Here is a 16,315-nt window from a genome sequence, read left to right as displayed (position 1 = left end):
CCATCCAACTACCTCATCACCATACTGTATTTATTTATTTATCTTGCTCCTTTGCACCCTACTATCTCTACTTGCACATTCATCTTCTGCACATCTACCATTCCAGTGTTTAATTGCTATATTGTAATTACTTCGCCACCATGGCCTATTTATTGCCTTACCTCCCTTATCCTACCTCATTTGCACATACTGTATATAGACTTTTCTACTGTATTATTGAGTATTATTGACTGTATGTTTGTTTATTCCATGTGTAACTCTGTGTTGTTGTATGTGTCGAACTGCTTTGCTTTATCTTGGCCAGGTCGCAGTTGCAAATGAGAACTTGTTCTCAACTGGCCTACCTGGTTAAATAAAGGTTAAATAAATGTTTTTTAAAAATTTAAATTTCCTAGCCAAATTAAGATTGTACATGTGTATATACCTTAAATTAGATTGCCTCAAACGAATGGGAAAGACGCGCACAAATAGCCAGATCTACACAACACATGGCTTTAAACATGGACTTATCACCTTATCAAATAACCAGATCTACACAACACATGGCTTTAAACATGGACTTATCACCTTATCAAATAACCAGATCTACACAACACATGGCTTTAAACATGGACTTATCACCTTATCAAATAACCAGATCTATACAACAAATTGCTTGAGACATACCACCTTGATCTTAGAATACGTTTGATGTCTAAAAACATCTGACAAGTTTTGATTTTAGAGTGAACCATCACTTTAAACTACAATTCTGTGGCTTGTTATTCAAAATGTTCACTACCCCTTTAAGAGCCCATATTACAACAGCTTCAAAATAGTCTTAGAGCTACCTAACACTCAGTCCACTCCAAGTGTTACCCAAAGACATTACTCTGACTAATCCATTATTTTCAGGCCTTTAACTGCTCAAACGGCTCTTACTCGTTACCCCGCATTTCCCCTGGTGTCCGTCTAATCTGTATTTATGGTTATTTACGGTCCTCTGGTGACGGTGTGTGTGTGTGTGTGTGTGTGTATGTGTGTGTGTCTCTGGCTTATGTAACTCACCACGTAGACTGAGCGCAGGCCCGCCGCGGACCCCTTGCTCTCCCTCTTGGGGTCGCAGACCGACTGGTAGTCGTATGTCTTGTTGAGCGTGAACAGAGACATGTTGACCAGATTGACCATGAGGATAGGGTCGATCATCCCGAAGAACTGGCCGATCTGTAGGGGGGGGGGATGTGCAAGCGCATTGCACATGTAAGTGCCAATGGACGCAGAACAGACACTTATGCACATGAACACACATAGATTGACGCAGATACATCGGACGTACACACACACACACAACACACACACAACACATCTGCGACCACCTGTGGGTTCCCAGTGCCCATATAAACATTTATAATAACATTTATGAAAATAAATACAAATAAAACAGATAGGTGTGTTGTTCTGAAGGGTCAGCCATAGTAGTACGGCGCCCCTGGAGAAATTAGGGTTAAGTGCCTTGCTCAAGGGCACATCGGCAGATTTTTCACCTTATTGGTTCAGGTATTTGAACCAACCACCTTTCGGTTACTGGCCCAAAGCTCTAACTACTAGGCTACCTGCCACTCTTTATAATTGACGGATATACACTGAGTGTATAAAACATTAAGAGCAACTTCCTAATATTGAATTGCACCTCCTTTTGCCCTCAGAACAGCCTCAATTCGTTGGGGCTATAAGGACTATAAGGTGCCGAATGCGTTCCACAGGGATGTTGGCCCATGTTGACGCCAATGCTTCCCACAGTTGTGTCAAGTGGACTGGATGTCCTTTGGGTGTTGGACCATCATTGTTGACACACGCGACACACTCAAATCGGTGCGTCTGGCACCTACTACCATACCCCATTCAAAGGCACTTCAATATTTTGACTTGCCCATTCACCCTCTGAATGGCACACATTTGACCTGTCTCCTCCCCTTCATCTACACCGATTGAAGTGGATTTAACAGGTGACATCAATAAGGGATCATAGTTTTCACCTGGATTAACCTGGTCAGTCTATGTCATGGAAAGAGCAGGTGTTTCTAATGTTTTGTACACTCAGAGTATAACCCAGGTGATTTGAGTAAAAATCCTGTCCAGGACTGCCCAGTCCAGAAATGACCCCCTCTGATAGGCTAGTGTGGCTCACCATTTGAAAAAGGATTTCCTTAGTATGTTGTTGTTGAGGAGATAAAAACCCAAAGGCTTTAATCTGGGTGAAGTCATCTCAGCTCTCATGACCAATCGGACACACACACACGTTTTTAAAACACACGCACACATGAATGTGCTCTCACACACACACACACACTCCCACACATGTACTCCCGCGCACGCACACAATCACACACAGTCAGAAAATCACCCCTGGCTCACCCAGCTGATATGTAGCAGCGGGATTCAGTTGAATCAAATTAACACAGTATACCAGGAAGCCTAAATAAATATGGAGGAAGTGGTCATGGCACGTCTAGACACCCCTTCGGTGTGATAGCACTTTATGTGAGTGTGCGTGTGTATGTGCGTACGTCAGAGCAAGCGTACGTGATAGTGTGTGTGTGTGTCTGCAAGAACAAAAAAAACGCCTTCCTCTTCCGCTATGCAAGGTCGCGGTGAACGACCCCAAAATCACACCGCTCCCCTCATTTTGGACCCTGAAACCCCAAGATTCTGAGAAAGAGTTGGTTATGGCTCACCACGTCTGTCACAAGGAAATATAAATCAATGCTTCTATAAAAACCTGTCTCCCCTTTCCCTGTAGAATAACACAAATAATGAATTAACAGTCACAGATCTGTCGGCTGGGACCCGCCAGGACCCCCTGGAGAGGGAGAGCCGTACCTCCTGTAGGAAACATGATTTAGGGTCGAGCGGCCTTCTCCAAACAAGGAACCTTAGTTTTTTAGTGCTCCTGCCAAACATCTAAAGGGAACTGATTTATCCAGCGCACACCCTGATTGGGGCCTGCAGCCTGGGCAGCATGAAAAACATTTATTCAAGTGGTAGGGTAAGGGGCCCACACTGGGTGTAGTGTGTGTGTGTGGGGGGGGGGGGGGGGGGGGGGGTATGGTGAAGTTAGGTTCAGATAGGGTTTGAGTGGGTTGAAGTTGAAGTGCACATGGGGTTAGGTTGTATAAGGTTGGGACATGTTGGGTAAACTTAGTTCGGGATCAGGTTGATTTGAGTTGGGCCAGTGTTGACTATGGGTTGAGTAGGGCTGAACAAGGTAATATCAATGGAATAAGAGTTGGATGAGAGTGACTCACCTGACCGATGTATTCATCCCGATTGGCCATAACTAGGAATCCCCCATCATCCAGGATGACACAGTCCACATGCTAGAATCATATAGAGATAATGGGATAAACCATCATCATATAGGGGGAGGTAGAATTGGATCATTCTCAATCATTATTTGCATGCTTAATCAAGTCATCTTTAATTTAATACTTGTATTTGTCTTAAAATTCTATCGCCAATCAAATAATCGTATTTAATATAACTGTATAATCAATCAAATTATCTTACCTCATCATTCCTCTGACAACCACAGATCTCGTCCTTACACTGTAGGAGACAAGAAACGGTTTTCATTTCAGACATAAAGAGTTAATTAAGAGTCATTATGAAATAATGTTAATCTACTTACGTTCATCTTCAGAGTAGCATTGATGAAGTTGGTCATCCAGGTACTGATGTCCAGTTTCACTCCCACAACTGCAATCAACCACACAACCACACAACCAGCACAACATTACAGTTCCATTATGGTGTGAACTAAACAACCACCATAACATTACAGTTCCACTATGGTGTGAACTAAACAACCAGCACAACATTACAGTTCCACTATGGTGTGAACTAAACAACCACCACAACATTACAGTTCCACTATGGTGTGAACTAAACAACCACCACAACATTACAGTTCCACTATGGTGTGAACTAAACAACCACCACAACATTACAGTTCCATTATGGTGTGAACTAAACAACCACCATAACATTACAGTTCCACTATGGTGTGAACTAAACAACCAGCACAACATTACAGTTCCACTATGGTGTGAACTAAACAACCACCACAACATTACAGTTCCACTATGGTGTGAACTAAACAACCACCACAACATTACAGTTCCACTATGGTGTGAACTAAACAACCACCACAACATTACAGTTCCATTATGGTGTGAACTAAACAACCACCACAACATTACAGTTCCATTATGGTGTGAACTAAACAACCACCACAACATTACAGTTCCATTATGGTGTGAACTAAACAACCACCACAACATTACAGTTCCATTATGGTGTGAACTAAACAACCACCACAACATTACAGTTCCACTATGGTGTGAACTAAACAACCACCACAACATTACAGTTCCATTATGGTGTGAACTAAACAACCACCACAACATTACAGTTCCACTATGGTGTGAACTAAACAACCACCCCATTATGGTGTGAACTAAACAACCACCACAACATTACAGTTCCACTATGGTGTAAACTAAACAACCACCACAACATTACAGTTCCATTATGGTGTGAACTAAACAACCACCACAACATTACAGTTCCACTATGGTGTGAACTAAACAACCACCATAACATTACAGTTCCACTATGGTGTGAACTAAACAACCACCATAACATTACAGTTCCACTATGGTGTGAACTAAACAACCACCATAACATTACAGTTCCACTATGGTGTGAACTAAACAACCACCACAACATTACAGTTCCACTATGGTGTGAACTAAACAACCACCACAACATTACAGTTCCATTATGGTGTGAACTAAACAACCACCACAACATTACAGTTCCATTATGGTGTGAACTAAACAACCACCACAACATTACAGTTCCACTATGGTGTGAACTAAACAACCACCACAACATTACAGTTCCATTATGGTGTGAACTAAACAACCACCACAACATTACAGTTCCACTATGGTGTGAACTAAACAACCACCACAACATTACAGTTCCACTATGGTGTGAACTAAACAACCACCACAACATTACAGTTCCATTATGGTGTGAACTAAACAACCACCACAACATTACAGTTCCACTATGGTGTGAACTATACAACCACCACAACATTACAGTTCCATTATGGTGTGAACTGAACAACCACCACAACATTACAGTTCCATTATGGTGTGAACTAAACAACCACCACAACATTACAGTTCCATTATGGTGTGAACTAAACAACCACCACAACATTACAGTTCCACTATGGTGTGAACTAAACAACCACCACAACATTACAGTTCCATTATGGTGTGAACTAAACAACCACCACAACATTACAGTTCCATTATGGTGTGAACTAAACAACCACCACAACATTACAGTTCCATTATGGTGTGAACTAAACAACCACCACAACATTACAGTTCCACTATGGTGTGAACTAAACAACCACCACAACATTACAGTTCCATTATGGTGTGAACTAAACAACCACCACAACATTACAGTTCCACTATGGTGTGAACTAAACAACCACCACAACATTACAGTTCCATTATGGTGTGAACTAAACAACCACCACAACATTACAGTTCCACTATGGTGTGAACTAAACAACCACCACAACATTACAGTTCCATTATGGTCTGAACTAAACAACCACCACAACATTACAGTTCCACTATGGTGTGAACTGAACAACCACCACAACATTACAGTTCCACTATGGTGTGAACTAAACAACCACCACAACATTACAGTTCCACTATGGTGTGAACTGAACAACCACCACAACATTACAGTTCCACTATGGTGTGAACTAAACAACCACCACAACATTACAGTTCCATTATGGTCTGAACTAAACAACCACCACAACATTACAGTTCCATTATGGTGTGAACTAAACAACCACCATAACATTACAGTTCCACTATGGTGTGAACTAAACAACCACCACAACATTACAGTTCCACTATGGTGTGAACTAAACAACCACCACAACATTACAGTTCCATTATGGTGTGAACTAAACAACCACCACAACATTACAGTTCCATTATGGTGTGAACTAAACAACCACCACAACATTACAGTTCCACTATGGTGTGAACTAAACAACCACCACAACATTACAGTTCCATTATGGTGTGAACTAAACAACCACCATAACATTACAGTTCCATTATGGTCTGAACTAAACAACCACCACAACATTACAGTTCCATTATGGTGTGAACTAAACAACCACCATAACATTACAGTTCCACTATGGTGTGAACTAAACAACCACCACAACATTACAGTTCCACTATGGTGTGAACTAAACAACCACCACAACATTACAGTTCCATTATGGTGTGAACTAAACAACCACCACAACATTACAGTTCCACTATGGTGTGAACTAAACAACCACCACAACATTACAGTTCCATTATGGTGTGAACTAAACAACCACCACAACATTACAGTTCCATTATGGTGTGAACTAAACAACCACCACAACATTACAGTTCCACTATGGTGTGAACTATACAACCACCACAACATTACAGTTCCACTATGGTGTGAACTAAACAACCACCACAACATTACAGTTCCATTATGGTGTGAACTAAACAACCACCACAACATTACAGTTCCATTATGGTGTGAACTAAACAACCACCATAACATTACAGTTCCATTATGGTGTGAACTAAACAACCACCATAACATTACAGTTCCACTATGGTGTGAACTGAACAACCACCACAACATTACAGTTCCATTATGGTGTGAACTGAACAACCACCACAACATTACAGTTCCATTATGGTGTGAACTAAACAACCACCATAACATTACAGTTCCATTATGGTGTGAACTGAACAACCACCACAACATTACAGTTCCATTATGGTGTGAACTATACAACCACCACAACATTACAGTTCCATTATGGTGTGAACTAAACAACCACCACAACATTACAGTTCCATTATGGTGTGAACTAAACAACCACCACAACATTACAGTTCCACTATAGTCTGAACTAAACAACCACCACAACATTACAGTTCCATTATGGTCTGAACTAAACAACCACCACAACATTACAGTTCCATTATGGTGTGAACTAAACAACCACCACAACATTACAGTTCCATTATGGTCTGAACTAAACAACCACCACAACATTTTATTCTTTGGACAGAAACAAGTCACTGAAGGGGGACTACAAGGACAGTTTTCCGTTGCAAATGTTTAAAACATTTTTTACGGTTGTGTGCCCAATTAAAGATGACCCTGGTGTGTAGAGTCTTTACCTGCTGGTTTGAGTCTGACTCCATCAATGTCCAGGTTCACTGCTCTGCTCACCAGGACTGAGTCCTCAGTCACTTAGACAAGAGAGGGAACAGAAGGGGTCAGTTAGGACACACACACACACACACACACACACACACACACACACACACACACACACACACACACACACACACACACACACACACACACACACACACACACACACACACACACACACACACACACACACTCCCTTGACTTACTGTTGGTGTCCTCCTGGTAGGGTGTTGGTGTGAAGATGTAGATGTCATTGTCCAGACTTCTCTTATAGAAGCTAGACTCGTACGTCTCTGGGTCCTCTGTCCAGTCTAGTCCAGCACTGAAAAACACACACATACTCAGCTGCATCAACATTAATACTACAGATTTATCAAGTGAGCAAACATTCCTACAGAACATAATATACTGAATGTAAATTACTGATCAAGTTGAACTGCTCTACATGAAGCTTTATAGGTAGTTATCATCATTAGAACAATGTATAGAGAGAGAGAGCTGAGAGACAGAGCTGAGAGAGAGAGAGAGAGAGAGGAAGAGAGCTGAGAGAGACAGAGCTGAGAGAGAGAGAGAGAGAGGAAGAGAGCTGAGAGAGAGGCGAGCGAGCGAGAGAGAGAGAGAGAGAGAGAGAGAGAGGCGAGAGAGAGAGAGAGAGAGTGCTGAGAGAGAGAGAGAGCTGAGAGAGAGAGAGAGAGAGTGCTGAGAGAGAGAGAGAGCTGAGAGAGAGAGAGAGAGCGCTGAGATAGAGGCGAGAGAGAGAGAGAGAGAGAGAGAGAGAGAGAGAGAGAGAGAGAGAGAGAGAGAGAGAGAGAGCTGAGAGAGAAAAGGAGATAGAGCGATAAAACATCACATATCAACTTGAGGAATACCTCTTGGGATAAATGCGAGTGATTCCTCCATCAGTGGCCACAAACCTGGCCAGGACTCCATTTCTGAAAGGAATAGGAAAATTCAATGACAAAAGTATCCAGTCCTTCAGTGCATCATGTTACAACACAAAAATGTATGTTTAAATCATGCAAGCTGACAATGTGTATCTGTTTTTCCTTGTTTGTGTTCATAGCTAGGTGGAATAAACTTTCACAAACCACAACCTTTTAGTTAAATCTACTTGATTAAAACAAGAATGATGCTTTTGTGTGTGGATTGTGTGCTTTCGTGCGCATAGTTTGGTTGACTCACGGCATCTGATCTCTCCACTGCTTGACGAGGTCTGACGTGATCCCAGCGTCCAGCAACAATCTGTTCACCAGATCCACGTTGCCTGAAAGACAAGGAACCAACATCACTTGGGCTTGATTCAATAATAACAGAAGGCTGAAACCCATTGACCTGCCTGCTGAGTGATCAGTATCTGATCTTTGTCGGTATAGAGGATTTTCGTTATTTTTCAATTCAATTTAGCTTTATTCTTTGACCTTCAGACAGTGGCCATGAAACTGAGTCATCTTAATAAGAGCAGTGTGTTTGGTCTGCAGGTTGGAATTTATTGTCATGAATCTTGACCTGGAGGCGTCTCTGCAGAGTGCTCACTAGCTGCCACAGCCACAAAGTCAGCAAATCCGATTGTAAACCTAACCCTAACCACACTGCTAAACTTAATGCCTAATCCTAACCTTAAATTTTAAAAAGCACACATTTTGACTTTGCAGCTAGCCCAGCTAGTGGATATTGCTCAGTTCTGCCTTCAGGGCAAGACTCATGACAATAAACGTCAACCTGCCTTTGGTTTTTGAGACGCTGACCAAGAGGCCTACCGTGAGTCAGAGAGATAGAGAGGGAGGGATGAAAGAGGAAGGGACAGAGAGATAGAGAGTAATGTGGGAGGAGTTGGATGAGAGGGGGAGACCAAGAGAAAGAGAGAGAGCGAGGGAGGGAGGGAGGTAAAGATGAGAGAGAGGTAGAGAGAGATGGTGACAGAGAGATTAATGTGAGAGAGAGAGAGAGAGAGAGAGAGAGAGAGAAAGAGAGGGATAAAATAAAGAGATGATGGATCAGACGATGTATCAGATTATGGATAGAAAGAATAAAATGGGAAAACACATTCCCATCTTGTTTTCCAAGTTGTGTGTGAGGTCATGCACTCCAATGGTGTCATCCAATGCTGTCATGATAGCAGAACAAGTCTCTGAATCTTCTGTAACGTGAGCCTGTAACGTGAGCCACCATATTATTATGAGGTAAAGTCATTAACTAGTACTTAATAAAGAAGTGCACTTGGAGTGTGTTTGGGGGAATGTAACAAGTCATTTCAGAGACGTCCGACATGACCAATACAACACAAACGTACTCAACTGAACACAGACTACTACGCGATCAAAGGGGGACCGTTTTTTTTGTCGCGAGCCGCACTTTGAACCCGTTGCCTTCGCTGCTCCAGTCCATTAACGTTGAGACTCAGTAACCCTCCATTTACAACACACCACACACACATCAGAGAAAACAGCTGGTGTAACACTTTATCCCCCCCTCCGTTCCCTCCACCTGCCCCAGTGGTTTTCATTAGGGGCCTCTGATTGAAGGCAGGCCAGGAATTCTAATGTACTTCACCGCCACTGCAGTGGCTTAAACAAGTAAAGCATGTAATGTCCCACTCTCCACCCATGCCAAACATCCCACAAGGTCTGTATACACAGCAGTCTATAGTCCTGCAGAGAACGGCCATCAATCTCCCAAGCAGAAATGGACAATTAAGGGAACTAATATCCTAATTACGGTGAACTAATATCCCAATTGTACAGGGTTATTTCCAATTGATTGTTTCAAGTGACTTTTTTCAAATCTAAAAATCTGACTAGACCACACATCAAGCTTATAAACGTTACTTTTGAGAGACATTGCTGCATTTCTAGGACAAACTTGAAAGAGAAAAAAGGACTGAGTATCTTTCCAATTGAGATGGCGGAGTACTACTTTTCAAACCAACACATCAGACCAATAAACATGAGCTTTGAGTGACATTGCTACATTTCTAGGAAACACTTGAGGGGGAAAAGAAAGGAATGAGGCGAGTAATTAACGTCTACTATTATATCAGAGAGTGATGTACTGCTAATGCATTGGTCAGATGTCGGAGACTCAGTCTCCATCGGTCTGAAAGCTCCGGCGCGCAAGCCTGATTTGGCCCTTTTATTGCTCCGCTCGCACTCTCACCTCGACGGGGTTCTGGTCTTTCTCACAAACACACAGTAATTGGACCAGTAGGTGGGGTATGTGGGGGTATATAACTTGGTGGAGTGTGTGTGTTTGTGTGTGTGTGTTGCGGCAAAGCCGAGGCATCTAACACATGTGCCCTGAGACGTATGATGGTCAGACTTTTAGAGTTAGGATCAAACAGGCCAACACAAGGAGGGAGAGGTTCTACAGATTGAGAGACCTGACTGTCTTTCTTCTGTATACAGTAGACTGCATAGCACTTAGCAGTCACTCCAGACATCCAGACCTATGGTTCACTATAGGCACCCCAGGGAACAGGTTCAGTTATCCCTCCTATGAAGACATCAATACTGTCCAAGACCCATGCTCTTCTAGTGCCCACTGAACAACGGTCTAACAACCAAAATGTTTCACGTAACTTGTTGAGCCTAAATTATCATTATTAAAGGATCATCATAAAATTGATTTCAGAGTGCTTCATTACATGTAATGTATATGTTAAAAAATAATAATGTAAAAATGTAACTGATGTCTCAATCTATTCACCACCAGTTCTGAGCAGTGAGTGTTAACCCATGGATGGTGGTTGGTTAGTGGCTGGAAGAGGGAACATAGGAAAGGTTTTAATTGTCCCTGGTGTTAGCCACTCTTTGTTGGAAGTGAGAAACCATGGGAAGGTGTCTGGTTGTCCCTGGTCTTAGCTACTCTTTGTTGGAAGGGAGAAACCCAGGGAAGGTGTCTGGTTGTCCGTGGTCTCAGCTACTCTTCGTTGGAAGGGATAAACCCAGGTAAGGTGTTTGATTGTCCCTGGTCTTAGCTACTATTCGTTGGAAGGGATGAACCCAGGGAAGGTGTCCGATTGTCCCTGGTCTTAGCTACTCTTTGTTGGAAGAGAGAAACCCAGGGAAGGTGTCTGGTTGTCCCTGGTATTAGCTACTCTTCGTTGGAAGGGATAAACCCAGGGAAGGTGTCCGATTGTCCCTGGTCTTAGCCACTCTTTGTTGGAAGGGATAAACCTAGGTAAGGTGTCTGATTGTCCCTGGTCTTAGCTACTCTTTGTTGGAAGTGAGAAACTCAGGGAAGGTGTCTGGTTGTCCCTGGTCTTAGCTACTCTTTGTTGGAAGGGAGAAACCCAGGGAAGGTGTCTGGTTGTCCCTGGTCTTAGCTACTCTTTGTTGGAAGGGAGAAACCCAGGGAAGGTGTTTGGTTGTCCCTGGTCTTAGCTACTCACACAGTGGGTTGTTGGGAGTCTTCCTGTCGATGTACTCGTTGAAGTCCATCAGGAACTCTGTGTTGTTTTTAGACGGCTTCAGATCCTTACAATACTCCCTATGGGATGAAAAAAAACGAACTCAAATCTTATACATTTATATGTACAGGTAACTGCCAAAATATAGGAAACACCAACATAAAGTGTCTTAATAGGGCGTTGGGCCACCACGAGCCAGAACAGCTTCAATGCGCCTTGTCATAGATTCTACAAGTGTCTGGAACTCTATTGGAGGGATGCGACACTATTCTTGCACAAGAAATTCCATAATTCTGTGTTTTGTTGATGGTGGAAAAAGCTGTCTCAGGAACCGCTCCAGAATCTCCCATAAGTGTTCAATTAGGTTGAGATCTGGTGACTGAGACAGCAATGGAATATGGTTTTCATGCTCAACAAACAATTCAGTGACCACTCGTGCCCTGTGGATGGGGGCATTGTCATCCTATGGGGGCATAGCCATGGTAGCCAAAATAATGGCCTGCCCAGCATTTTTTATACATGACCCTAAGCATGATGGGATGTTAATTAACTCAGGAACCACACCTGTGTGAAAGAACCTGCTGTCAATATACTTTGTTATCCCTCATTTACTCAGGCGTTTCCTTGATTTTGTCAGTTACCTGTAAATAAACCTTTCTAAAAAGAACAGTCACTCTTCTTACCTTGGTGCAATGAGAGTGTATCCATACTCCTCAAACTTGTCTTCCTGCAGGCTTTCAGAGACTGTAGAAGAGCAGAAAGCTGTGAGTCCTACAAACATCTCTCTGTGCCATTCATATACACAGACCTTGGAACCGGAAGAAGAGTATCACACATAACTCATGTCAAGTTAACATGATGACCATTGATTGATACAGATGCTGATGAGATTCATGGCTGATGGAATAAATGACTTCTGTTGACTGTAATAGTAGACTGCCAACTGATGGGCCATGGTGATTCAGACATCATGAAGACAATCCCCAGTCCTAGACGGTCCACAGTTTGTATAGACACATGACTCCATGTCTGATAGAGAGATACAGCTTTGATGAATGTAAGTTAAGTGTTGTCTGTCAACTCCTCATTTTAAAGCATGGTGGGGGTATACATTCCTCTGTCCATCGTCACAGGGTGACCGTACCCCCCCACCCAAGGAGCTTGGCTCTTAGAAGTTTGTATCTTAAAGGTGGTAAATACTATGGTAAAGACGAGGTTAGGTAGCATAGAAGACGATACAGGAAATACACTCTATGTAAAGGGTTTATACTTTGTTGACTGTGACTAGAACTAGGTCTAGAAAAATCTACGGATAGCAGTGCACAGCAGAGAAAAAGAAAGTATGAGACAATCTCTAATGAACAGATGTAAATCAGGTCGTGTGGGCAACATGGAACCTTGGCGTGGGAATGACTTCCCTATGCATGCTGGGAAAAACAGCAGACAGACACGACTCTTAGAACAGGAGGAGAGAGACAAGAGGAGAAAAAAATACTTGCCCTCATCCCCTGGAGTGGACAAAATCCCCGCAGAGAGAGTATGTGAAAGAGAGATGCGTCCCCATGGGTGAACGAGGGAAGGAAGGAGGGAAGGAAAGTAGAAAAAAACAGGGTAAAACCACAAGGGTCAAAGGTCAACAATATATTTTATTCACAGAGCGAGGCCTTGAATAAAAATATTGCATTCCCATCAAAAGGTTTCTTCTCAAAATGTAAATGTTGACAGATCAAGCTACAAGGGGCACGCAACGAGAGGGTTTAAAATGAGCATTCTAGCGATAACATTGCATTGCTTTCAATGCACTGATTTCAATTACCATTATCATCATATTTTCTGTACTGTAATACAGTGGTAATGATGAATCCATGGGGTTATTAGTGTTGAGTAATGTATTCATACGACAATGCCATGGAAAGGAATAGAAGAGACATTCATCATGGAACATCATCCTGTTGTATTGCTTGGATATTACCTTGATATTGTTTAAAATATGGTGCTTATTATTATTATATTGTGGTGCGGTATTCGTCATGACCTCATGGGCTAGACTTTAGACTAGTACGTGAGGTCTTTGGTAGTAATTGTTGGAAAATAATGATGTCCATGTGTAGATTCTTGGTACATCGTCAATACTTCAATTACATGAAGTCTAATTTAAAAGACATTAATGACAGCCCCATGTTTATTTTGTCACTTTTTTTGAAATCATAGATTGCCTCCACCTACAGTGTCTTTAAGAATGTGAATGAATGTATACAAACACAAAAGACACACACAGATACACAGATTTTCAATGAACCAGAGACATGTTTTAGGGAACTCCACTGAAAGATGTGGAAACCATGTTGAAAGCAAACGTTCCATGGCAATCACATACACTTAGAATGTCAACATGCAACCTAGAGTGATATTCAATTGTACAGTATTTGTACAATTAGGGGTGAAAGGTGAAAGGTTGGAGAGTTTAGTTACAGGGCTGGGCAAGCCGATACCATTACAAGACAGTCAAACCAGGAAGTGAATTGAAATCACAAATCGAATCAGCGTCATTATTGTCAATAAGGATTTTTCGATTCTTGAATTGGAATTTCAAATCACTTCCGGTTCTGGCTGAATTTAAATGGAGCCTACCCCAACCAAATGTGTTTTGGATGGCCACTCTCTCAATAAAGTAGACTGTTAGTCTGTTATGTGACTCAGCGACCACATGAGACACACACCCACACACAGGGGAGACAATAGCAAAGGATACTGGTGCACACAAAAGGAGAGAGAGAGACAGAGAGAGACAGAGAGAGACAGAGAGAGACAGAGAGAGACAGAGACAGAGAGAGAGGGAGACAGAGAGAGAGAGAGAGAGAGAGAGAGAGAGAGAGAGAGGTGGTGCTCTGTGGGGACGAGGTGGTTTCTGTCTTTCATTAAGACTACTATTTTACGAGCTTGTAAACCTCTGAATGATTAAAAAAGAGAAACTAAAAAAGGGAGAAACCGTCCAGTCATGTTTTGGGCAAACACTCATCTCTTTCTCTTTTATGGGTTCACCTTAAAATAATGCAAACATCCTCCCCTCTGTTCTTCCTGCTAGCTAGACTCTAGAGGGTTAGTGCAAAGCCACATCTGAGTGCCATTGGGGCAGGTGGGATAAACAACATGCATACAGAGGCTTGTGAAAATACACACTTATACACACACTCACTATTGGGCAGCAGCATCGCATGCAAGGCTCTCCTTGTGTGTGGTCAGACTAGGGGCTGAATCAGTGTGATCAAACACTATCTAAATCAGTTATAAGACCCCTATCTACATGACTCAGATTCTTGTATGTCACAACATCATTACACTACTATGGACCTCTTTACACTACACTACTTTGATGACACAATCTAGGTCCAGGAGAGATACTGTAGTGTAAAGAGACAGATCTAGATTTTCTCTTTAGGAGATGTCTCCCACACTACCTCCGGAGGAAGTGAGGGAGGCAACTACATGACATACCCCCCCCCCCCACACCACATGTCCCTGCAAAAATTACATTCATTACCCTAATACCAGCAGACAGCATTTGGTTTGCCTATATACTACAGTATTTACGGTATGCTAATATCTGCACTTACACAGGAAGCAAGAATGTGGCTTTGGCCACACCACATGAAGGTTAGTGTAAACAGAAAAGTTGCAAATCTAGTGTTGAAGAGAGATAGACAGTGTGCCTAGAGGAAGGGTGTTGTATTGGTAAGGAGATGGGACACAATTATGTTAGTTCCAGGAACGTCTTCACTAAGATACAACAGAGCATTATGGGTACTGTAGTTCATCATGTTACAGGTGTGAGCGCAGGAGGACAGGGAAGGTGTGAGGTAAGGTACAGGAGGAGAATACTTGCCCAATTCCACTGAGGGGGTTCCAACACACGGAGAAGACAGGGGTGAGAAGGTCAGCAGGAGAGGAGAGGAAGGAGGGAAGGGGGAGCGGGAAAGAGAAGGGGACAGGAAAGAAGCAAACAGGGGTACACAATATTTTATTCTTCTGAATGTTGAATAAGAACATTGCAGCTTGAACAGGATGTATGAGAAACGGGTTTCCCGTTTTACTGCAGAAGACAGATGATCAACTCAGGGACCGTCCCAATCAGCTAAGGGACTGACTGGTAGGAAAGTAAGACAGATTGTGTGTCTGTGTGTGCGCATGGGGGACCGAACAGACCCACAGGAGGTACCCAGACAAACTGAACTTCCCAGGAAGACCTGTGTATATGTGTGTATATGTGCATGTATGTATGTGTGTGTGTGTGTGTGTGTGTGTGTGTGTGTGTGTGTGTGTGTGTGTGTGTGTGTGTGTGTGTGTGTGTGTGTGTGTGTGTGTGTGTGTGTGTGTGTGTGTGTGTGTGTGTGTGTGTGTATGTGTATCCCAGTGTTAAGGGACAGTGGAGTGTGGAGAGGGGAATAAAACAGACCCACAGGAGATAACCAGACCACGAAGACAGAAACACAGACCTTCCTATGGAAGACCCATCATCCTAACCCAATGACTGACTAACAACAC

At 42.6% G+C, this 16,315-nt stretch overlaps 1 protein-coding gene across 1 annotated transcript in view; it reads right to left on the bottom strand.

Moving 5' to 3' along the window:
• LOC120031842 (voltage-dependent calcium channel subunit alpha-2/delta-1-like) overlaps positions 1-16,315 on the bottom strand; it is a 60,828-nt gene that overhangs the window by 14,955 nt on the left and 29,558 nt on the right. The window contains exons 19-28 of the mRNA XM_038977661.1: positions 12,457-12,517; positions 11,756-11,853; positions 8,551-8,632; positions 8,238-8,300; positions 7,575-7,690; positions 7,332-7,403; positions 3,668-3,735; positions 3,547-3,585; positions 3,285-3,356; positions 1,048-1,203 (exon numbers count right to left, since the gene is read on the bottom strand). Coding sequence (XP_038833589.1) covers positions 1,048-1,203; positions 3,285-3,356; positions 3,547-3,585; positions 3,668-3,735; positions 7,332-7,403; positions 7,575-7,690; positions 8,238-8,300; positions 8,551-8,632; positions 11,756-11,853; positions 12,457-12,517 — 827 coding nt within the window. The remainder of the gene's footprint in view (positions 1-1,047; positions 1,204-3,284; positions 3,357-3,546; positions 3,586-3,667; positions 3,736-7,331; positions 7,404-7,574; positions 7,691-8,237; positions 8,301-8,550; positions 8,633-11,755; positions 11,854-12,456; positions 12,518-16,315) is intronic.

The sequence above is a fragment of the Salvelinus namaycush genome, chromosome 38, assembly GCF_016432855.1.
Source record: "Salvelinus namaycush isolate Seneca chromosome 38, SaNama_1.0, whole genome shotgun sequence".
Taxonomy (NCBI): Eukaryota; Metazoa; Chordata; class Actinopteri; order Salmoniformes; family Salmonidae; genus Salvelinus; species Salvelinus namaycush.
Note: the sequence above shows the minus strand (reverse complement) of the source record. Positions and strands in the feature narration are given on the sequence as shown.